The sequence below is a fragment of the Myotis nattereri genome (genome assembly GCF_964212035.1).
Source record: "Myotis nattereri genome assembly, chromosome: 17".
Classification (NCBI taxonomy): domain Eukaryota; kingdom Metazoa; phylum Chordata; class Mammalia; order Chiroptera; family Vespertilionidae; genus Myotis; species Myotis nattereri.
Window position 1 is genome coordinate 150,855 of NC_138092.1, and position 22,457 is coordinate 173,311.

Here is a 22,457-nt window from a genome sequence, read left to right on the forward strand (position 1 = left end):
GTCAGGACACCAAGCCTGTCGCTGAGCCCCCACGTGCAGAGCCAGACTCCCGGCGGGGGCGGAAGGGCACGACCGCTCCTCTGGACGGCAGACCAGGCCCCAGGAGGCAGGGAAGGCACACACAGGGGTGCACACGCCAAGTGTCAGGCTCTCACAGCTTTATTAGAGGCCGGCAGAGGGGCACGTGCCCAGCCCACAGGTCGCGGGGCACCTCGAACCCAGGCCACTGTCACCCAGGCCTGGTCCCCAGAGGGCTCAGGAGTACTCGCGGGTGAACTTGGCGTGGAACTGGCTCAGCTTTTCCAAAAGGGGACGCAGTTTCTCCGCGGCGGGCAGGATGGTCATCCTAAAAGCGGAGGAAGGTAAGTGAAGAGCAAAGGGCCCCGGGCCGCGGGGCGGGGCTGCGCAGCGGGGCCTCACCGGAAGTGGTAGGTGCCTTCCCGCTGCCCGAAGCCACTGCCCGGCACCACGCAGATGCCCGTCTCCTCCAGCAGCCTCAGGCAGAAGAACATGTCGGGAGCCAGACCCAGCTCCTGGGGAGAGGGCGGGCGGTCAGGCGGGTGTCCCAGGCCGCGCCCTCCCTGGGGCCCGGCCTGCCCGCGGGGCCCGCACCTTAGCGCGCTGAATCGCGCGCGGGGGCAGCTCTATGCGCGGGAAGGAGTACATGGCGCCCTGCACCGGGTTGCAGCGGATGCCGGGAACCGCGTTGAAGACCTGCTCGGTCAGCTTGGCCTTGGCCGCCAGGTCGGCCAGCACCGCCTGCTTCTCCTGTGGAGGGAGGGCGCATCAGGCGTCGGTGCAGCGCCCCCCAGCCCGGCCGCGCCGCGCCCCGCCCCGCCGCCCCCCACGCCGCTCCGCTCACCGCCTGGAACTGCGTGAAGGAGGGGTCCGAGGGCTCAGGCGGGCTGACCACCATGTCCAGCACAGCCTGGCCCGGCAGCGGTGGGCACAGCCGCACGCTCATCATCTTCTGCATCTGCTGCTGCACCGCGGGGTCCATGTTCACCACCTCCACGTAGCCGCCGCGGAGCCCGCACCTGCGAGGCGGAGGCGAGCGTCCAGGCAGGGCCGCAAGGGGCGGCTGGCCGGGTCAGAGAGGCCCCGCCCAGGGTCTGGCCCGCACGCACTCGCCCATGTAGCCCTTGGAGATCGAGTGGAAGGAGGCGAGCTCCTGCTGCGTCGAGTACGGCGGCCCCATCTCCATGAGCACCTTCTTGAACGAGTGGAACTGCGAGCCCTCTGCGTACACGTTGTCCTGGTACACCTGCCGGGCGAAGGTGTCAAGGGAGCCCGGGCTGGCCCCGTGCCCCCGTCCCCCCACCCCCACCCCCCGCCCCCGCGCGCCCAGGCCAGCACCTCGTCAGCCATCAGGAAGAGCCGCTCCTCGAAGGCGAAGCGGATCACGGCCTCGATGCACTCGCGGGTCTGCACCTGCCCTGGGGCGCAGGGACACGGCAAGTCCGGGGTCAGCCAGGACACCGGGCAGGAGGGGCAGGAGGGGCAGGATGGCGGGCGGGAGGGGCGGGGCAGGGATGGGTGGGGGCGGAGACGGCGGGCGCGCACCTGTGGGGTTGCCGGGGTTGATGATGCAGAGCACGCGGGGGCGGCAGTGACCCCGCGCCTGGCACAGCGCGCGCCGCAGCTCCGCCACGTCGAGCGCCCAGGCGCGGTCCTCGTCCAGGTAGTAGTCCACCTGCACCGCGTTGAGCTCGGCCAGCGCCGCCGAGTAGAGCGGGTACTGAGGGATGGGGATGAGCACGCCCGTGCGGCAGCGGCCCTCGCCGGCCACCAGCAGCTTCAGCACCGTCTGCGGGCGGACGGGGGGCGGCAGAGTTGGCGGGCCCAGGGCTTCCTGTCTCCCCACCACCCCACGCCGCATGCCCGGAGAAGCCTGACCGCCGGCCACACACAGAACCGCGGTGTCCTCCTGCCCGGCCCGGCCCCGCCTACCACGATGGCATCGCTGGCCCCCGTGGACAGGAAGATGTTGTTGGGGTCCGCGGGGATGCCTCCATCGCGCCGCTGGATGTACTGCGCCACGTGCTCTCGGATGGGCTGGATGCCCGAGCTGTTGCTGTAAGCCCCTGGCCAGGGGGCGGGGAGGCCCGTTAGGCTGCTCCCGGGAGAAGAGCCTCTCCTCCCAGTGGGTGGGTCCGCCCCGCCCCGCCCCGCCCCGGGACAGCCTCCTCCAGTCCTCCTCCCCGGGCTCTGTGTGGGCTCACCTAGGCTGTGGCCCCCGCACGCCTGTAGGATGCTCTCCGCCCTTCTCTTGGCATCTTCGGGGAAGTCCGGGCTGTTCAGGAGATCCGGGTGGACGCAGAGGGCCAGGACCTGGGAGGAGCGATTGCTGAGGCCAGGCTCGGGGCAAAGGGCACAGGGCACAGGGCTCAGGGCACAGGGCACAGGGCTCAGGGCACAGGGCACAGGGCTCAGGGCTGACCGGCTGACCGGGAGAGGGCGCCAGAGCAGCGCCAGCCTCACCTGGCGCAGGAAGGTGATGGGCTTCTGCCCCATGGCGTGTGCATCCCCGATGTTGGCGCGGATGACCTCAGTGAACGGCTTCTTTACACCCTGGGAGGATGGAGGCGGGACACAGAATGGGCCTTCCCACTCCCGCAGGCTCCTGTCCCATGTGACGCTGGCTGCTGGGTGCTGTCTGGAGGGCTGTGCTGGGTCCAGGGCCATACCTGGCGCAGCTCCTGCTCCAGCTCCAGGGCGCGTAGCACGATGGGGCCACGGACGGCATACTCCACCCTCTTAACACAGGCGTTCATGGTGTCCAGCGTCAGCACCTTTTCCTTCGGCCCGTTCATCGCAGCCAGGTTGTGGCCACCCGGCCTCGCTGCCATGACCCTGCTAAGACCGGGCAGGAGGTGGCAGGATCCAGACGTGGGAATGAGGGAAGCTGAGTCCCAGCTCAGCGGACCTGGGCTCGTAAGGGGGAGCCTGGGTAGGGGCTCCAGGTAAGAAGGCACCCTCTACACGACAGCCTGCTGGCCCCACTGAAAGGAACAGGAAAGGCTGAAGGCGGAGCTGGGGCCTCTGGGGCCACAGGGCCTGCCCCACCCATCTGGGCACAGCTCTGCCCAGGGAGCCGCAGGGAGTGGGTGAGGAGGCAGGCGGGACTTGGGGCTCGGCCCAGTGCCGCCCGGCCGTGTCCCCATGACAGGAGCAGGAGACCCACATGGGGGGTAGGGACAGACGGTGCAGCAAGTTCTGAGGGACTGGGTCTGGGGGGAGGGGAGCTGGGCTGAGTGCCCCAAGGGGGTGGGCAGAGCTAGGCAGGGCTGAACCCAGAGGGGAGAATGGAGATTTACCCTAGCCGGACTAGGAGGAAGTGTAGCCCTGTGGAGTCCCCCATCTTTGCTTGGGTCAGCAGCCCTATCTCCCAGGTAACTGAGCCAAGCCTCAGGAATCCTGGGGTGCTGGGGGAGGGGGGGAGGCCCTGGGTATTCCATCTGGCCCCTCCTGGGCTGGTGGTCATGGCAGGGTGGGGGCTGCAGGGGCCCGTGCTCAGGCCTTGGGCACCATCAGCACTGCGAGCCCTGAGCCCGTGTTGCGGGGGAGGCCCTTGGACACTTGTTGCCCTGCATGGGGTGCCCTTTCACCAGGCCGGCAGGGGCTGCCCTTGGGGCCACCCCACAGGCAGGGTGACCTCAGCTCTACTTCCCGTGGCTGCTAATTGGTGGAGAGCGGGGAGTGAGCAGTGATAGGCCCTCAGAGCCCCACCTCCACAGGCCCTGCCCAGGGTGGCCACTCCAGCTATGGCATCTGACGCTGAGCTGAGGGTCAGGGAGCCTGCGTCCACGCTGTCCTGTGGGCGGCTGGTCGGGCCAGAGGGGAGCCCGGCTGGTCAGCTCCTGCTAGTTGGAGAGGACACGGGGCCCGAGCGCCAGCCTCACTCTCACCTCGCACCTTCTGCTCCGCTGCCACTCCACTGCCTCCTCAGCCTTCCTGTGAGCAAGCCTGTCTCCCTGGCCCCCAGGCCAGAGTGCAGGGTAATATGGGCCCAGCCCCAGGCGGAGCCAGCCCCTCCCACCCTGGCAGCTTGGTGCAGGTGGACTTGGGCAGCAGCACCGGCCCCACACTAAATGTAACCAGCAGCTCACACCTGGCCCTCCCCCAGGTTCGACACCCCTCCCACCGCAAGGCTCAGCGGAGGGCTGGCCTGTGGACAATGGGCGGACCAGGCTGGTGTTCAGTGAGGAGGGGAAGGTCACCTGAGCCCATGCCATCCAGCGCTGGTGGCCATGCAGAACCCCCCTCCATGGCCTGATGAGATGGCAGTGCCCTCAGCCCTCCCACGCAAGGCCCCTAAGGGACCCCTGTCACCCTGACACATCGTACCCAGCCAGCTCAGAGCTTGAGTGGCCAACTGCTGGCCCCCTTTGCCAGCCCAGGGAAAATCTGGCAGCTAGGCCCCAGGACTGGGCTGCATGCCAAGGATGGAGGACCTGCCCCCCAGGTTTCTGACACTAGCCTTGTATGTCTTTGCCCCTCCCTCCCCAAACCAGGATCTCTGCTCCCCTGGCACACATCCCTGTTCCCAGGGAGTGTCCTTCCGCAGCTCCTGGAGGACAGCAAAGAGTTACAGAGGAGCCGCCAGGAGCCTGGGAAGGCAGGGCAGTGAGGGCCAGGCTTCCTGCCCGGCATCTGTGGGCCTGACTCCCACATGGGCTGGGCCACCAGCGAGCCCCAGCGTGCACCCACAGGCCCGATGACTGCGCACAGGGACGGGGCACCCAGGCCCAGCACACAGCAGCTCCCATGGGGACGGTGGCCCAGCTGAGACACAACAAGGCAGGTGGCAGAGGGCTCTTTATCAAGAGTCACAGGATGACACGAGGTCTCTGTAGCCAGGTGCGCCCCCCCCCCCCCCCAGGTATGGCTTCTGCCAAGGCCCATTCCTGCCTGCGGAGGCGGGGTCCCAGATGGCTGGCTGCCTGCCCACAGGGCACACGTCGGGATTGCTAGCAATAGGCCTGGCAGCAGAGCCTGGGCAGCCCGAGCGCCAGCCCCTCACATGAGCCGGCAGCAGGGCCTCTTCTCCACGGGGGCCTCCTCCGAGGGGGCTGTGAGCTTGAGCAGGGGCGGGTCCCCACCAGCCCTGGAGCCGCACTCAGGCTGGGGGGCCTCTGTGTCCGCAGACAGACCAGACCCGGGGGGCTCGGGCCCGCGCTGCAGCTTAGCAGCTGCTCGCTGGCGCTTGAGCTCCGCCAAGGTGTGGTGGGCCTTGGTGCGGCCGAGGCTGTGGCCCAGGCTGTCGGGGGCCACGCTCTCCGGGGGGCTCAGCTGGTAGGAGACACTCCGGTCAAGCCGCTTGGAGTACAGGTGCCGTCCAGGGGTGCCCCCAACTCGGCCGTTGTGTGGCCTAGACACTTCGGAGTCCTCCTCCTGTAAGGGGAGCATGGGCCCCAGAGGCCATTCAGGGGGACCCTGTCTGGCCTCCCCTGGTCCTGGGCACACTGCTTTGTGGTAAAGGGGAGGCACGGGGGTAGGGCACCAGCTGATCTATGGTGCAGGGTCACTGATCCACTGGCTCCTGGGTCAAGGCCTGCTCCACAGTGAGGGGGAGGGGCTCACCTCAGGGGGCGGTGGCCTGAGCTCAGTGTCTGTCTGGCCATCCTCATCCTCCTCTTGGGGCTCTGGGCTGGTGGGAGGTGGCTGTTGCCACACAATGGCCTCCTGGGCATGCTCCTTGCGGTACAGGCTGGTGCGCTGGGTCAGGCTCACCCGCCTCACCACCTTCCTGGGGGAGCGCAGGGTGAGGTTGTGGAGGACACCTCCCTCCCCCGTGGACTCTGCCCCAAGCTCCAGCTGGCACTGTGGCCGCCGCCGCTGCCGCTGCCGTCAGTGGGGGCAAAGGCCTGGGCATGGCCAGAGGGGCGGGGGCGGGGGCGGGGGGGGGGCGAGTGCTCACCCCCGGCTGCCAGCACTGGAGGTACGGCGGCGCAGCAGAGAGCGCTGGCGACCTTGGCCCCGCAGGAGTGCGTCCTGCTTGTGCTTCAGCTCCAGCAGCTTGGCCCGCACCTCCTCGTCCCCGCACAGGTCTGTGGAGAAGCGGGCAGAGGGTCAAGGGCGCCCTCCCTCTGCTCACATGCACCTCGAGGAGGTGGTCCCAGCTCACCAAGAGGCGTCTCTTCCATCAGGGACTTTCCATTGAGGTCGGCACCGTGTGCCACCAGCAGCTCCACCAGGTGCACCTGCGGGCCAGCGGACCAGGCTGCTGAGCTCCAGAGCTGGGGGACCACCGGTGCCCGGCCGCCCACGGCTCCACCCACTCACCTGGCCCCAGTACGCAGCAGCATGCAGCGGCTCCCAGCCGTCACGGTCCTTGGCGCCCAGGCTGACTCGGTGCTCCAGCAGCAGGGCCGCCGCCTCGCTGAACCCGTTGGCGGCAGCGATGTGTAGCTAAGGCACAACACCCCTCCTGAGCCCTGGCCATGCCGCAGCACCCTCCACCCCTTGCGTTCCCTCGCCAGTCCTCACCAGCGTGGCCCCATGGTCCCCAGGGGCGTCCAGGTCAGCCCCCGTCTGCAGCAGGCCTCGGATGTGCTCCAGCATGTGCAGCTCCGGCAAGGCCCGGGCCCCCTCAATGCCGTCCTGGGTGATGCCTGCAGGGCAACAGGCTCAGAGCCAGCGCCGCGGGCCCCACCCCGGCAGCAGGTGGGAAGATGGGATCACACTCACCCTGGTTGGCCATGGCCGTCTCCAGGCAGTCCAGCGTCTGCTCATCCTCACATAGGTCGTAGGGCATGTTTCCATCGGTGTTGACTGCCAGGAGGTCAGCGCCACTGCAGGGAAGATGGACAGGGTGCTGCCATAGGGCCCTCTCACCTTCTCCCTACAAGGGAGGCCCCCAGGCCCCACTCAGAGGTCCTTCCTCCCCCAAAGCCTCAGCCTAGGGCTGCCTCCAGGGCATGTGGGGCCGACAATGAGGCCCAGGCCCCAGATGCTGCTGGGAGAGGCTGCCCCTGGCCGGTTGGTGCCCCTCAGCCTTGGCTCCTGTCCTCAGCCCTGCAGTCTCCTCCTGTGTCTGTAGGTTACTGGCAGCCATCAGCCCCCATGAACGTGCACATTGGGACCACCTGCCAAGAGTGGGTGATGGTACTCTGGAGGCCCCAGGGGCAGAGCCTGGGCACCAAGACAGCCCTGCAGAGCTGCAGGGAGTAGAGCTCACGTGGGAGCCTAGAGGGGGGGACACGGGTGGGTGCCCACTGTGGAGAGGAGAGGGGCTCAGTACTGCCCCTCTCCCTCGCACATACTGTCGATGCCTGGGACGCTCCACAGACAGTCTGAGCACCTAACCATCTGTCCTACTAGAGGGGTCAGAGTTGAGGAGCTGTGCGCGGGGGAGGAGGGGCTACTGGATCCAGTGAAGCCGACCATCGGCGTTCACTCCTCGTGGTCAAGGCCTCACCTGGGTCCAGGTGCTCCCTCCCTCCTTGACAGTTTCACCCTCATCCCTGACCAGATGGCATTTCTCTGTCCAGGGCCTGGGGAGGCCAGGAGGCCTGTGCTGGAGGTCAAGGCCCACCCTCAAGGAGCTCCTGAATTCGTGACAGTACTTGGCAGGATATACCCAGGTCAGCAGCCAGGCGGGCAGACGACCCTGTCTGGAGTGCGTTGGCCCCTGCCCACGCCTGGCTCTCCACGCCAGGACACAGGCGGTAAGCAACGGCCAATGGGAGCAAGAGGCAGGGGCACACTTCCTCCAGATGAGGCCTGGGCTGTGTCTTAGGGCCAGCTGCCCGCTGCCCAGCCATGGTTCTCCCTGACACAGATGCCCACTCTGGCCACACCTGCTCCCAGGGGCCCTACCGGGCAATGAGCAGCTCCACCAGGTGCAGGTGGCCGCAGGTGGCCGCAGCGTGCAGGGGGGTCCAGCTCTCACTGTCGCGAGCGTTGACCGTGGCCCCGGCCTCGAGCAGCTGTTGCACCATTTCCCGGAAGTCGTCGATGCAGCTCTGTAAACCAGGCAGCCTGAGCACCAGGCCAGCCCCCTCCACGCCCCCAGCCCCCAGCCAGCTCCGCCCTCCCAGCCCCTGCAGGGCTCACCTGGTGCAGGGCCGTCAGACCATCCTCGTTGGCCAGGTCCGGGCTGACCCCGCTCTGAAGGAACTGGCGGACTGCAAGAAGGAGGGGGGTGTGCTCAGGGGGCAGGAATGGAGATCCTGCCACAGGCCGGCTCTGTCCCGGGCAGGCCCTGCACCTGAGGTTACCTGGCTGACTGCTGTGCTGTGGCTGAGAAGGACGAGGAAGATGGTGGTACAGGTGGCAAGAGGTCTCTGCCTCCAGCCCCCAGCAGGACCCACCCTTCCCAAATCCTGGCACTCCACCCCTCCTGTGTGAGCCCGGTCGCACTGGGCTCCAGACGACCCCACTCTGGCTGGGTGTTGGCACCCTCCTCCAACACCCCCATGTCCCATGTCTCCCCCCCAGCCTTCCCCACAGACCACTTGGCCCCCACAAACGCCCATCCCTGGTACCTGCCCCTCCCTCCCCCCACTGCGGGCTCCCAGCCCTGCTGCAGCCTGGAATGTGGGCTGAGGTGCCAGGCCTGACCCCCAGGGTCTCCCTAGGAGCAGAACTGGCCCGGCCCTCACTCCTCTTCAGCAGCCCCACCTTGGGCCCAGGCTCTTGCCAAGGTCACCTTTGACCTCTCTGTGGCCTGGACCTCCCTGGGGGTGCTTGTAGGCAGCACAAGGACGCACCCTCTTTCCCACAGTGCCCTGTGCCACACCCACCGCGCCCTGTCCACTTCCCCAGCCTCAGGCCTTCCTCGCCCCAGGCTCTGCAGCAGAGGCCCCTGTCCTGGAAGGAGGTCCGGGAGGGACGGGGAGCCTGCCCAAAGCTGAGGCCAGGACTCTCCTGAGCACCGTCCAGCCCCGGGGCCTTCTCCTCCCGGGTCCCTAGACCAGTCCCTAGCAGGAAGGCTAGGCCGCCCCAGCCCACTGCAGCCACGCCCTGGACACCTCTCCAGGCTCCTAGAAGCCTCACAGCTGAAGCAGGAGCCTGCACGCTGCCCCCTCACCTGCAGCCACAGCTGAGGCAGCTGGGCTGGACCCCAGGTCCCCGTGAGATGCAGCTGTGTCCTCGGCAGGTCTCACGAGGACGACGCCAGGGGGACAGGGACGGGCTGTAGGCCGGGCACCACCCTAGGGTCAGCCACACTCACCTTCTTCCAGGTCATTTCGGGCAGCGGCCTCGAGAAGGGTGACACTGGGCGGGAAGAGGACCCGCTTCTGCAGCCTGCTGCCAGCCGCCTCCTTCCACAGCCGCTCCCTGTGGCCCTTTCTGCCCTGGGCCTCCTTCTCAGCCTGGGCCCACATCTTCACCTGCTGGGCACGGCGCTTCTGGGCGTGCTTCAGCCGCTCCTGCGTGCTCATCCTGCTCACCGCGGGCATCTCTGCCAGCAGCTCCAGGTGCTCGGCCATGGCGGGGGCTTCCCGCCAGGGGGGTTGCTCGGGGCACCAAACAGGGAAACAAGGGGGCCAGGCTGGGCCTGAGGGGCGGGGCAGCCGGCTGGACTGGGGCCCTCGCGGGCATCCCCTCCTCAAGGCCCGGTGCCCTCTGCCCCTGGCAAGGCTGGGTCAGGAGATCCCACTCCGTGACCAGGCTCAGGCAGCCCAAGGGGCACAGGCCCCTGGCAGAAAGGGGCGTGTGGGAGACGCCAGCAGCCACCTCTCGGGAGCCCTGGCAGCTTGGCTGTTCGAGGGCAGGGCCTCCCTCTCTCCCTCCTGGGGTCAGGGTGCACGGCCTGGGGAGCAGCAGGACCTGTCTGCCTTAGTCCAGGTTCTGTAGCTGATCGCCCAGGTAACAAAGGCGCAGCTTCCTGGCGCCTCGCCAAAGGGGAAGGGTGGGCAGGACAATGGGCAGAGGCCCCTGGGAGCCCTAGAAGCCCCTTTCCCCCCAAGCCTCAGGAGCCCGGATAGGGCCTGGGAGCAGCCATGGCCTGGCCTCCTCTGTCCTCTGCTTCCTCCTGTCTGTTTCCCAGGGTCAGTGCATGGGCACTAACCAGGAGGTGTGGCCGGAAGGCGGGCTCAGCAGCCAGAGCAGCCAGGGCAGGGTGTGTGCTTAGAGCCTTGGGGTCCCAGACATGGTGCCCGGGGTGAGGCGGAGCAGGTCTGGCAGCCGTCTTCAGGGCAGCCCCTGTGGAGGAGCCCGGGCAGGCAATCCGGCCGCAGACAGCAGCGGCTCCACCAGCCTGAGGAGGAAGAGGAAACACAGGGAGGCTGGCGAGGCTCCCAGCAGCTAGCAGGTGAGACCAGGGCCTGCCCTGTATGAGGCCCAGCCCATGCCCACAGAGAGCCCTGCTAGACAACAGTCCTGGCTGCGGGGAGCTGGGGGCTTGGAGCCAGGGTGGGGGGAGGGGCCCACAGCTTGCTCTGCCCCCCTCTGAGTCACACTGTGTTTAAAAAGGCTGAGAAGGGCCCGGCCAGCGTTGCTCAATGGTTGAGTGTCAAACGAAGAACCAGGAGATCATGGTTCGATTCCTGGTCAGGACACATGCCTGGGTTGTGGGCTTGATCCCCAGTAGGGGTGTGTAGCAGGCACACAACCAATGATTCTCGCATCATTGATGTTTCTCTCCCTCCCTCTCCCTTCCTCTCTGAAATATATACATACCTTTTTTTTTAAGAAAGGGCTGAGGAGGGAGCAGGAGGCTGCCTCCAGGGCCCAGGGACTGCTTCAGGAGCTGTTCTCTGCTGCTTCCCAAGGCTCCAGGTTCTGGCCCTGGTCCCAAGCATCTGCCCTGTCTGCCCCCAGGCTGGGCCAGGCAAGGTGGCCTTCTCCTCGGCTCTCCAGGAACTGCCCCAAGGGCAGGCCCTACCTCCTGGGCCTGAGGCCAAACAGGGCCCCGCCCGTCCTGGCCAACACCCTGGCTCCCAGGCCTCCGGGTCCCTAGACCAGTCCAGTCGATGCCTCGGCCATCATGTGGACACGGGCGGAGTGGCCTCCAGGTTGGGGTCTATTAACTAGGCAGGCAGCCTGCCTGGGGCACAGCCACAGAGAATCCACGGTGGCCTTCCTGCCCAGTACCCCTGTGGCCCCTGGCTGTGGTCACATGACACGCCTCAGGAGGCCCTGGCTGCATTTCATCCAGAAGGTCCCCCTTTCACTCGGCCAGGCCTGTGGCCATCTGGATACTGACCCCTCCTCTGGCCAGACTTGTATTTAGGGCGCTCAGTGAGAACCCCTTCTTTCTGTCCTGGGCCAGATCAGATGAGATCCGGTTCTTCCTGCTTCAGGACCTCCAGTGTCCCTGGGAGCTTCCCTGTCCAGGTCCGACCTGCTCTGGCCTCTGAGCCCGGCCTGGGCGGCGTCTTGGGGATGGAATTAGGGAATAGCTGTCCAGGCAGCACCCCTGCTCTGGGCAGCCTGTGCCAGCTGCTACCTCTGCAGACTCTTGGGGCCAGGGGCAGACGCAAGCTGTCCAGACTCCCCGTCCCAGCCCCCAGTCCTGCCTTGGCCCTCGGCACACAGCCTCTCACAGTGAGACAAGCTGGGGCCAGGCGCTGCAGACACCTGCCGGCTCCAGACCACACCTGAGGCACAGCAGAGCCTCCCTGCCCGCCCCCCCAGACCCCCTTCCCTCCTTTCTGCTGGTCACTTACAGCTCCCCTCGCTCCCCCTGTCCACCCAAGAGCTGAGGTCCCCCCCATCTCCCCACCCCCTGCAAGGTGGAACCTTCACCTCTTCCATCAGTCTCTGGGCCTGTCAGGGAAACTGACCCCAAGAGACCAGGAACACAGGGCGGAGCTCAGTGGCCTCTGCTTGGCCCGCAGTCTCCAGCCAAGGGAGGTTCCCCCCCTCCCCCATCCCCCTCCCCCCCACCCACCCACCCCCGCTTCCCAGCAGAGTGGGCTCCAGGGTCTCCTGCACCAGTTTTACTCTCCAAGATGGTGCCAACATCAGAGCCACTGCCTTATTCTGTTAAGTTAATGAGATGGAAGAGATGTCATCATTTTATACGAGAAAAGAGACTCTGATGCCCAGGTCCTGCAGAAAACCACCCAGAGTCGCAGCGAGCTTCCCACAGAACACACACTGTCTTTGGTTTTGTCATGAAGGCCGTCTCTGCAAACCCATCACAGAGCACGTCCGGACTCCCCCCCCCACACGCCCCCTCCAGCTGCAGGGGGAGGAAAGGGCTCTGGCTGCACTGCACACCTGGCCCCGCCCGCCCAGCACCTGGGGCCGCCCACACAGGTCCTCCCTCGGCCGGAAGCCCTGAGAGCAGGCTCCGGGGGACTTGGGGCGGCTGGACCTGGGCATCCTCGGAGGAAGAAGGTGCCCACGGCGACTCCAGGGCTCTGCTGCAGGGGGCACCCCCCCCCCAGGACCTGGCCCCCCGCCCCTCACCGAGCCGCTCTCAGCCTCCTCTTCCCGACGCAGCCAGGAACAGCTGCCGGAACCGGTGGCCGGACCCTCGGCGCAGCCAGGAAGGCGAGACGAGCTCAGGAGTTTCCCCAGGAACGGCCCACACTCCACACCCAGGCTGAGGGGGCTCGGCAGGGCAGCTCCCGCCTCTGTCTACAAATCCGCCCCCAAGCTTCCCTGGAATGTCAAACAGAGATAATCTGGGCCACTTTTTCCAGTTCTCAGCTCCGTGCCAGGCGAGCTGCACAGGAGTGTGGACTGAGGTGGGAGGCCCCAAAACCTGGGCTCCCCAAGACTGCCAAGAGCACCCCAGGACCCCTGGCCTTTTGGACGGGAGGCCCTGGTCCCCGACCCCAGCCCAGGAGGGTTTCAGCAGCCCCCACACCCACAGCCAGCAAGTCCCTGTCATGACCCCCCACTTCCCACAGGGAAATGGAGCCACTGCTCCACCTGCCTCCCTGCCCACTTCCTCGCACCTCGCGAGGCGAGCCAGGGGCAGGGCAACAAGAGCCAGAGTCTGGGAGGGGCCTGGGGAGGGGAGAGTCTCAGCGATGCTGGGGGCAGGGCAGCCCCAGCTGCGAGGCCCGGCCCCTGCCCACTCCCCCTGGTTCTGGGGGCTTCACGTCTCCCTGTTTGGGCTGTTGGAGTGGCTCCCATAGCTGCCAATCAAAAAGAGCTGGTTTTATTTGTGGTATTATTTATAATAGCCAAAAGGGACAGTTCCATAGACGCCTCGACTCTAAGTAAAGTGTTGTCATTCTGCAGAAACAGAGACAAGGTAGAGGTCGTGGAAACGTCATGGCGCAGGACTGTGCCACCTTCCCCACCTCCAGAGCCGACTCTGCCCTGGCCCAGGCGCAGAGGGCGAGAGGCGGGGCTGCTGTGCGAGACTCCTGGGCAGCCCAGGAGGGGGCCCAACACAGCAAGGCCTCAGGGACACCCTTAGCTCATGAGGCCCCAGCCCTACCCAGGCTCTCCGGGAGACTGCAATCCTGCAGAACGCCCCCCCCCCCCAGGCACAAGGGCCCCACTTCCAGGTGGTGAAGGCCAGATGTCCAGGCCCTGTCTGGGGTCCTGGCCTGTCTCTTCCACGAGAGAACACGCTTGTTGAGGGCTCAGTGGGTGCCGGCATCTGGAAGGGGGGCCTTGGGTTGTGTGGGAAGGCTGGTGGCAAAGCAGGCAGAGCCATGTGGCTGGGCAGCAGACCCCCCAGGCCCAGGTGCCCCATGGCTCACTCCACCCAGAGGGGGAGCAGGTGCCCGGAGACCCTGAAACGGGAGGAATGCCGCACGAGGCCATGAAGAAGCGACCAGTGTGCGGGACCCAGTCCGCCGACAGCTCTCCTCACGGCTCTGCTCTGGGGGTGGGGGCGGGGACGGAGGGGAACAAGGGCAGGCCCGACCCTCAGTGAGGTCCACTGCAGACAGGCAGAAGTCACGGGGTGGCCATCCAGGGGCCTCTGCCTCTAGATCCCCGTGAGGGGAAGGGCCCCTCAGCAGGCTGGGGAGCGGCAGTGGGGAGTGGGGGCTGGCAGGCGGGCTGAGGAAGTGTGAACGGCAAGGGCAGTGTGGCAGTGGCTTCTTGAACCGGCGGGGAGACCGTGGAAGAGAAAATCAGGTGCTGCCGTGGGCACCCTCACCACTGACATCCTATGGGCACACTCACCTGCCCAGAGGCCTGCTCTGCAACGTTCCAGATGCTAACCCCCAGCACTCCCACCAGGCCCCGAGGGGCAGCACCTTTAGGACAAAAACGCTGGAAATGACCTGCCAGCCTCCGCAGGGGCTGGGCTCCGGAGGGAGCCGTGCACGCGTGAAAGGTGTAAAATCTGTGGGTGACAGGCTGCCTTTGATGTAAACACGGAATAAACAATGTAGGTTTGCATCCATGTGAGAAACACGAGACGACTGACGGGTCTCGGGTGGGTGGGGGCAGCTGGGTGGTGTGCACTTTGGGTCATTTCTGTTGTGTGACTTTGAGACCTGAAGGTAAACTTCAAAACAGCGTGACACGCTCTGCTTGGGGAGGGCAGGTGTGCACACCTGCTGGGGACCCGGCGGGCGGGCGGGGCGGGCTGTAGAGGACACACCACCTTCTGTCCCGGCCAAGAAGCTGGCCTCTGCCCAACCAGCCGCAGGAGCCAGAGGCTTTCAGACAAATGAGTGATGTGATCAGACCCGGGTGGGGCCTCACGGAGACGCTGACCCCTGCACACTCACCAGCAGGGAGTGGACAGAGGACAAGAGTAACCAGGGGCAGGTGGGGAGGAAGGAGGGCCCTGAGAAGGAGATGGGGCTGGGGGCGTGTCCAGGTGAGGGGGCAGAGAGGAGAAGACCCGGTGGCTGCTGCAGGGACATGGGGAGGGGGGAGCAGGGGGCAGGGAGCCCCGGGACACAGAGCAGGGGCCCCTCTTCTCATGGTCACGTCAGACCCAGTGGGAGAAACAATAAAACCACAGGCAGTAGGGAGACAAACAAAGGGATAGCCTTTCTGAACCTGACACAAAACCCAGGAACCTAAAAGAAAACGGATTAATCCGATTACACTCCATTTTTCAAAATGCCTGCACTGTGCAACACCACAAACCTGCTGAGCGCTCCCCAGGGCGCACACCCCCTTCTCCTCCCTCCTCTGCTGCAGGCCCATCACCGCTACCTTCCTCCCTCCCTCTCTGGAGCGCCACGAGCCCTGCCTTTGCAGCTGTAACTGTGTCCTGAGCCGGTTTCTTCTGCTCACCTGCTCACCTCATCTGTCTCGGAGGAACGGCAACAAAAGGCACCCGAGCCTCCGGGGAAAACTACACAGGATGACGGGTCAGACTCAGAACTGGAACGATGTCATTTCCCCCAAACTCACCTCAGACTCCACGCAATCAGTCAAAATCCCCGTAGTTGTCCTGCAAGCTCTAATTTTCCAACACAATTCTCTGTCCAAACTCAGTCTCCATTGTATATGACATGCAAAAGGACGAGAATCGTCGGGACAATCCTAAAAGGAACAGTTTCAAGTGCTTATATGTGTGGATAGCGAGGTTCCTCGTAAAGATTAGCACGGGCTGGGGTGCAGTGGACTCAGGCCAGCGCTCCGCGTGCGGACAGCAGGAAGGCAGTCTTTCCGGTGAAGACACACACGGTCCAGGCAGCTCACCGGGACGAGGGCTGTGCCTCGCAGTGTGCCCGAGGGAAGCTGCACCGTACAGAGGCGGCCCCAGAGCTGGCACAGGACCAACCGGACTGGACTCAACACAGTGAAGCCTCTGCTCTGCCCCAGACCCTGTGCCGAGGCGGGAGGACAAACTCCCAAGCCACAGGCCCTCAGAGGACTCCCACAGCTCGGCAGGAAAAACCCAACATTCCAACTAGAAAGTGGGCACAAGGTGGGACCAGACACTCCACCGCCCAGGGCACAGGGTGACGGGGTCCTGCCGGCTTCACCCTCAAGGAGACGCCATCGGGAGCCCACCCACACCCGGGAACGGCACGCGGGAGCCAGGGTCTCCCACTGCTGGGGGTGCAGCCACGCTGGAAAAGTTGGGCAGTTTCTTAAAAAAAAACTCAACGTGTGCTTACTGCATGGCCGAGCAGCTGTGCTTTTGGGCACTTATCCTGGAGAAATGAAAATTTAAGTTCACACAAAAACCTGTACGTGGATTTCATAGCGACTTGATTCATAATTGCCCCAAACTGGAAAGAGCTGTCCCTTCACAGAACCCACCAAGACCAGGTGTGCCCAGCTCAGGGGGCAGGAGGGCACCAGCACGTCCCCAACAGTCACGCCTGCAGGGTGCAGTCAGAGGCACTCCCCGGAGGCCAGGTCCAGGGTGTGGGGCGGAGCTGAGGAAGGGGCGGCTCACAGGGCTCACAGGGCCCTGGGTGGTGACACAGATCTACACATGGGACACGTGTGGCGGGCTGCACAGAGCAAAGCACACATTCGCACACTCACTCACGACACATGCAACGCTGGTAAGCCTGTAAGGGTCCGTGTCCCGGGCGAGGGCGGCAGCGCAGGTATGTGCCTTTGGGGGACCAGGACGTGAGGAGGGGTCTCTCTGAATGATTTCTTACAACTATGCATGTACACCTACAATCATCTCAAAATAACATTTAAAAATAAAAGGAGTGGAAAAGCAAGCCACCAAGTAGGAAATAATATTGGCAACTCTCCCCCAAACAGGAAGTGGGCCAAAGACTTCACTCAGCAGTCACTTCACATCAGCAAACACGCGGAGAGGTGCCCAGTCCTTAATCATCAGGGAAGCGCACATGAAACCTGACACAGACCAGGACATGCCCACCAGACAGCGACCCAGCACCACCAGGGAAGACCCAGCACACGACTGCCCCGACCAGGTGGGGGGTCTCCCCACCGCCATCCTGCTTCAGGCACTGTCCCCAGCAGAAGCGTGCCGGGCCCCCCACAGAACCTGCTCTGGGCCATGGCTAGCAAGGACATCCCAGGGCAGCTGACCAACCGGGACACAGCCTTTCGTTCACAGAACAGAGGTGCTCAGCTCCCTGAGGCTCCAGGTGGCACTGGGCAGTGGCTGTATTTCATCCAGAAGGTCAGTGGGCAGTGCACTCCAAGACTAAAGGCACCAGTGGCCTCCCAGGCCTGGCCTCCTTGGCAGTGGGAACCACCAGGATGGCTCCAGCAGCAGACTAGGAGGGATCAACTGTCATGTAACCCTTGCCTGGCACAGTGTCAGAATGCCCTGCCAGAGGCCAGCCCTGGGAGGCTGGAGGGGTTAAGGGCCCCGTGGAGGGCCCAGCCAGGCACTGAGGCCAGAAGCAGAAAGCGGGGAAAAGTAGAGGAACATGCAACACGCTTAGACAGAGGCGTGTGGGAGGCCTGCAGGATATTCTTAGGAACCTATAGGAGGGTCACTCAAATAAATAGCAAGGTTGTAGGACACGAGTTCAATGTCAAAATCAACTGCATGTCTCTGTACTTGGAAAATGCAGAACTTTAAATATCATTTACAAAATCAGTATCACAAGCATGGAATACTCTCTCTCTCTCTCTCTCTCTCTCTCACACACACACACACACACACACACACACACACACCAGGCAAGCAGACCCGGAGGACAACCCCAACTGCAACCGCATGAGGCCAGGAGCCACCCAGCTAAGATGACTGTGAACTCCTTACCCACCAGAAACTCTGAAGTAATGTTTATTGCTTAAACCATTCTGTTTTAAGATTATTTGTTAAAAGGCAATAGACAATTAGTACAGATACCTAAATAAATGGAGATGTACCATGTTCTATATTGTTAAATGCCAATTCACCCCAAATAGAGCTATAGGGTTAATACAATCCTGGTCAAAATCCCAGTAAGCTTTTTTTGTGGGAAATCACAAGCTAATTCTAAATGTATAAGGAACTGCATAATATCTCAAAGAGCCAAAATGATGTGAAAAACAGTCACCAAGTTGGAGAATTTACAGTTCTTGATCTCAAGACTTATGAAGCTGCCACAATCAACCCTGTGTGATAGCAGCACAAGTCCCGGCATAAAGCAGAGAATCTAGACATAGACCCACTCCCGTACATCAACCGGTTTCCAACGAGGTGGTAGGTAATACGATGGCGAGAGGATGGTCTTCAAAAAGGGGTGTCAGGACAACCAGATGTCCCCGTGGAAACAATGGCCCTTGGCCTCCACGCGCACCGGAAGAGGAAGCACAGACAATGAAGGAGAAACTGACAAACTGGACTTCATCGAAATTCCAAGCGTCTACTGTTCAAGACACTGGCACACTATTCTCAGGCCGGCCAGCCTGGCATCCTAAAGATACAAAGAACGCTTAAAACTGGGTAAGACAAGCAGCCCATTTTTTAAAAAAGTTTTATTGATTTTAGAGGAAGAGAGAGAAGGAGAGGGAGAGAGAGAGAGCAACATTGATCAGCCGCCTCCCAAATGCCCCCGACCAGGAACCCAACCATTGAGCCCTCGGTGCACGAACGACACTCAACCAACGGAGCCACACCAGCCAGGGCAAACGGCCCATTTTTTTAAGGGCAAAAGATCTGAACAGACACTCACAAAAGAAGATACACAAATGGCCAGCAAAGCAAGCGCAGGAAGAAGATGCTCAACACCATCCCTAGGAAATGCCAACTAAACCACCATGAGCCCCACACACCTATGAAAAGGGCCGAACTTTTAAAAGGATGGCAGCACTGGCGTAAAGAGAATATGGAGCGAGTGCGGCTGTAAAATGAATGTGAAGCCAACTTGGAAAATAGTTCGGCACTTTCTTATAAAGTTAACCACGGGTCCTCAAACTACGCCAAAAACATTTATCCGGCCCGCCGGTGTTTTTGCCGCCGCTGCCTGTCCTGCTTAGCAGCCGCCTCGTCCCGGCCCGCAGTGCGCATGTGTGGAATGTCTGAGGGACAGTGAACTGGCCCCTGTTTAAAAAGTTTGAGGACCTCTGCTTTAACCCCTCCTTTCTATCATTTCACACCAAGAGAAATAAACCTCATGTCCACACAGACTTGTAAGCACAGCAGCTGAACCCTGGTGTGTGTACACCTGCCCGGCTGGCGTGGCTCGGGGGCTGAACGTCAACCCATGAACCAGGAGGTCACAGTTCAATTCCCTGTCAGGGCATGTGCCCAGGTTGTGGGCTCGATACCCAGTAGGGAGTGTGCTGGAGGCAGCCAATCGGTAATCCTCTAATCATTGATGTTTCTCTCTCTTTCCCTCTCCCTTCCTCTCTCTGAAAATCAATAAAAAATAAGTAAATAAATGTTACTATAGGACAATTTATTTTTTTAAAAAAGAAATGGCTGTTACCTGCACCATGGAATATCCCCTCAGCAAAGCAGAAATCAACTACCCACACAGGCAACCCCCTGGCTTTCCCAACGTCCCGCAGGGAAAGGAGTCCAACACCAAGGGTTTGTGTATGATTTTGTTCCTGTGAAACTCTACGAGGGAGACGGGAATCGACAGGAAAAAGCAATGCACTGGCTGCCGGGGCTCTACCCCTGGATGGCGGCGTGTTTCCCAGACGGGCACATCTCTCAAAACCCACCAAGCAGGCGCTCCTCCTCATGGCACCCTCCCCCTGGGCATCTGTGGAAGCAGACTTCCCTGCACCTCTCTGCCCCTTCTCCGCCGGGTGCTAGGGAGGTCCTGCCCACGGCCCAGAGCTGGAAGGGGTGGGGGGAGCTCGCTCTCTCCCTCCCACCTCCACGCAGAGCTTCTGCATGGTGGAAAGGTGGTGGGAAGGGGCCAGAGCAGAGGAGGGAGGATTCAGGTGAGCACAAGAACCAGTCACTCACCTGGCTAAGGTACAAAGGGTGAAGGCAATGAGCTGAGGCAGGGCCAAGGTCATGGGGGTGGGGGGGGGCAGCAGCTGCACCCAGCTATTTGGATGAAGGAATGGATGGGAAGTGCCCTATCAGGGCTCTTCAGGAGGAGGTTTTGAGAGAGCCAGGAGGTGAGGGAAGAGCCTGGACTCCCACTCAGATGCCCTGCTTTGCTAAAGATGGGCTGGGGCTGGGGTGGGGCACTCTTCGGCAGCTATGGTATGCTGGTCACCCGAGGTTCACCTGAGACTCAGATTCCAAGACGGCACACAGTGAACAAGCTGCTGGTGGACACCAGAGACTTGGGGCGGGCCCCCCTTTCTCTGGCTTCCCTAAACCTGGAAGGTCTCCATGCATACCTCCCTCTCCGCAGCCACGGAAATTAATCCCCCAGTCCCAGCAGCCTCTGCTCCAGGACGGCAAGAGGTCCACACCGCCCATGGTGCTCCCTCGCAGGCCCAGGCCGGGGGTACCTCCTGCGCAGCATGGGGCCAGGCTGTCCACACATTAGAACGTCTCAGCTTGACCCCCATCTGAGGCGGAGCCCGGGATCCCCACACTCTAAGTGAGGTCACTCGAGCCCCTGAAAGTTGACGGAACTTGCCCCGAGAGGCCCCAGTCGGTCCCCGGGCCTAACGCCAAAGCCCACACCAAGCCTGGGTGAGTCCCTCCCTGGTGATCCCAGTGATCCCAGTGCTGACAACAGGTTGCAAGAGTGAGAACCGTCCCTCGTGTCGGTAACACATGAAGAGCCATCGGGGGCCTCCGGAGCGTCGCTTCTCCAAGCTGCTCCTGACCCGTAGCACCCGACCCCCGGCCTCACCCACCAGCACCCAGTGGGGCCTGCGTGCTGCTCAGACCTGGGATTCCCTGAGGCCCATCTGGGCCCCGCCTCCTCCCTCCCAACCTGATTCGATCTTCCTCTTCCTCTCAGCTCAGCGCAGCCTCCATCAGGCCTCCTCCCTCCTGGGGGCTGGCCTCCCCCCTTCCCCAGGCTGGCCTCCTCTCTCCCGGGGGTCCCGGCCTCCCGTCTCCCGGGGGAGCCCGTCCTCCTCTCTCCCGGGGGGGAGGGGGGGGCCCGGCCTCCCGTCTCCCGAGGGAGCCCGTCCTCCTCTCTCCCGGGGGGCCCGGCCTCCCGTCTCCCGGGGGGCCCAGCCTCCTCCCACCGCAGGCCCCGGAAGTCCGAGCCTCACCTTCCGCCGCGCTCAATCGATCGGATCCGGCCCACCGGTCAGTCAGCCCCGCGCTCCTCCAGGCGCCGCAGGGGCGGGCCCCGCGCCGGGCCCTCGCCATGGCAACGCTACACTTCCGGCCGCGCGGCCCAGAGCCGGAAGCCCGGGCCCAAGGGAGCCGGGGGCGGGGCCTGTCCTGGGGGCGGGGCCTGCCCTGAGCGGCGGGAGAATCTGCGGCCCGGGCGTCCTCGGGGTGGGTGGGCCAGCGTGGGGCGGGAAGGCGAGGAGGCGGAGGCTGTCGGGAGGCGGCCATCCCTGCGGCTGGGCTTAAAGGAAGGGTCTGAGCTCAGCCGACAAGGCCGAGGCGTCCCGCGTAGAGGGAGCGGGCAGCAGCGGGATGTGGTCCGGCGGCAGGTCTGGGCAGGAGCGGGCTCCATCCTGGAGGCCAGGAGAGGGGAGCGGGAGGACGCAGGCCGAGTGGCCGGGAGGCCATCGGTAGTGCCCGCCGGTGAGACACCGACCCCTGGAGCTGTCGGGTCGACCCCTGGAGGAGGCCCGGCGAGGTCTGCAGGGAGAGGCGGCCGGGGAGCAGCGTGGCTCCCACGCGCACCTCAGCCCCGGCTTCCTGCTCCGTGGCCGCCCCGCTGCCAGCAGGTCTGGGCACGCTTGCCCGGCGTGTGTGGTTGGGGGCATCTGGGCTTGAGGCCTTGACCGACTCAGATCAGATGGCAGGGAGGACAGGGGAGGGGCAGAGGGGCGGGTGTCAGGACTGGGAGCCTGGCAGCTGCAGAAGCGTTTTGCTAGGCCCACACCCTGGATCATCCTGTCCCTGCTGAGCCCCCACAGGGGCCAGGTGTGCGCAGGGGCGGCGGGTCCCTCGGGCTTCCCCCGCCTGAGCTTCCACTCCCTCCTGAGAGCCCCTCCTTCCCCGGGCCGGCCCCTCCAGCGGGAGCGCATTTCCCTCCTCGACCCCCCGGGTTCTCGACACCACCCGGAACCCTGGCGTGCCCGCAGGATTTTTAAAATACGCAACACCGGACTATTTAGAGAGGGACGCTGACCTCTTCTCCTTTAGACCAGTGGTTCTTTCTCAACCTTGGCTGCACCTGAGAATCACCTGGGAATCTTCTTAAAATCCTGATTTCTGAATCACTGCCTTAGATGATCAAATAAAAATATGACAACAGCCAACATAGCAATAGCCATCTGGTGTAAATGAACCAAAATTATACCAATTTTTAAATATATGTTTTTATTGATTTTGGAGGGAGATGAAGGAGAGGGTTAGAGAGATAGAAACATTGATTGGCTGCCTCTTGCACAGATCAAGCCTGCAACCCAGGCATGTGCCCTGACCAGGAATCAAACTGGTGACCTCTTGTCTCCTGGGTTGATGCTCAACCACTGAGCCTCACCAGCCGGGCCCTATTTGGTTTGTTGTTTTTTGTCAGTTGGGCAAAAATATATATATTTTTGGTGTGCCACTGCAGACTTTTAGTAATTAGTTTATGTGCCATGAGATGAAAAAGGAAGGCCTTTGGATATTTATAACATCATTCTCGGGCCATACAACA

At 63.3% G+C, this 22,457-nt stretch overlaps 2 protein-coding genes across 2 annotated transcripts; both read right to left on the bottom strand.

Annotated features, from left to right (window-relative positions):
- Positions 1-143: 143 nt before the first annotated feature.
- On the bottom strand, positions 144-4,105 carry GPT (glutamic--pyruvic transaminase). Its single transcript, XM_081110903.1, has 12 exons — positions 3,909-4,105; positions 2,688-2,856; positions 2,482-2,571; positions 2,223-2,331; positions 1,951-2,084; positions 1,564-1,807; positions 1,357-1,436; positions 1,128-1,264; positions 863-1,037; positions 613-768; positions 421-533; positions 144-346 (listed from the first exon to the last, which is right to left on the bottom strand). Exons 2-12 carry the CDS (start codon positions 2,847-2,849, stop codon positions 256-258), a joined length of 1,491 nt encoding a protein of 496 aa, XP_080967029.1. The 5' UTR covers positions 2,850-2,856; positions 3,909-4,105; the 3' UTR covers positions 144-255.
- Positions 4,106-4,800: 695 nt separating this feature from the next.
- Positions 4,801-21,038, bottom strand: PPP1R16A (protein phosphatase 1 regulatory subunit 16A). Its single transcript, XM_081110902.1, has 11 exons — positions 20,905-21,038; positions 9,179-10,207; positions 8,059-8,129; positions 7,822-7,967; positions 6,691-6,794; positions 6,490-6,614; positions 6,286-6,411; positions 6,128-6,203; positions 5,921-6,050; positions 5,584-5,749; positions 4,801-5,394 (listed from the first exon to the last, which is right to left on the bottom strand). Exons 2-11 carry the CDS (start codon positions 9,435-9,437, stop codon positions 5,020-5,022), a joined length of 1,578 nt encoding a protein of 525 aa, XP_080967028.1. The 5' UTR covers positions 9,438-10,207; positions 20,905-21,038; the 3' UTR covers positions 4,801-5,019.
- Positions 21,039-22,457: the final 1,419 nt, after the last annotated feature.

What these genes read in the sequence shown, in the direction of transcription:
- GPT (XM_081110903.1), bottom strand. Translation starts at nt 2,849, where the DNA reads ATGGCAGCGAGGCCGGGTGGCCACAACCTGGCTGCGATGAACGGGCCG. An exon ending in TCCAAGGGCTACATGGGCGA is followed by an intron (nt 1,038 to 1,127) that starts GTGCGTGCGGGC and finishes TCCGCCTCGCAG; the next exon opens with GTGCGGGCTCCGCGGCGGCT. An exon ending in CCTTCACGCAGTTCCAGGCG is followed by an intron (nt 769 to 862) that starts GTGAGCGGAGCG and finishes CTCCCTCCACAG; the next exon opens with GAGAAGCAGGCGGTGCTGGC.
- PPP1R16A (XM_081110902.1), bottom strand. Translation starts at nt 9,437, where the DNA reads ATGGCCGAGCACCTGGAGCTGCTGGCAGAGATGCCCGCGGTGAGCAGG. An exon ending in GATGGAAGAGACGCCTCTTG is followed by an intron (nt 6,051 to 6,127) that starts GTGAGCTGGGAC and finishes GCTTCTCCACAG; the next exon opens with ACCTGTGCGGGGACGAGGAG. An exon ending in TCAGGCCACCGCCCCCTGAG is followed by an intron (nt 5,395 to 5,583) that starts GTGAGCCCCTCC and finishes CTCCCCTTACAG; the next exon opens with GAGGAGGACTCCGAAGTGTC.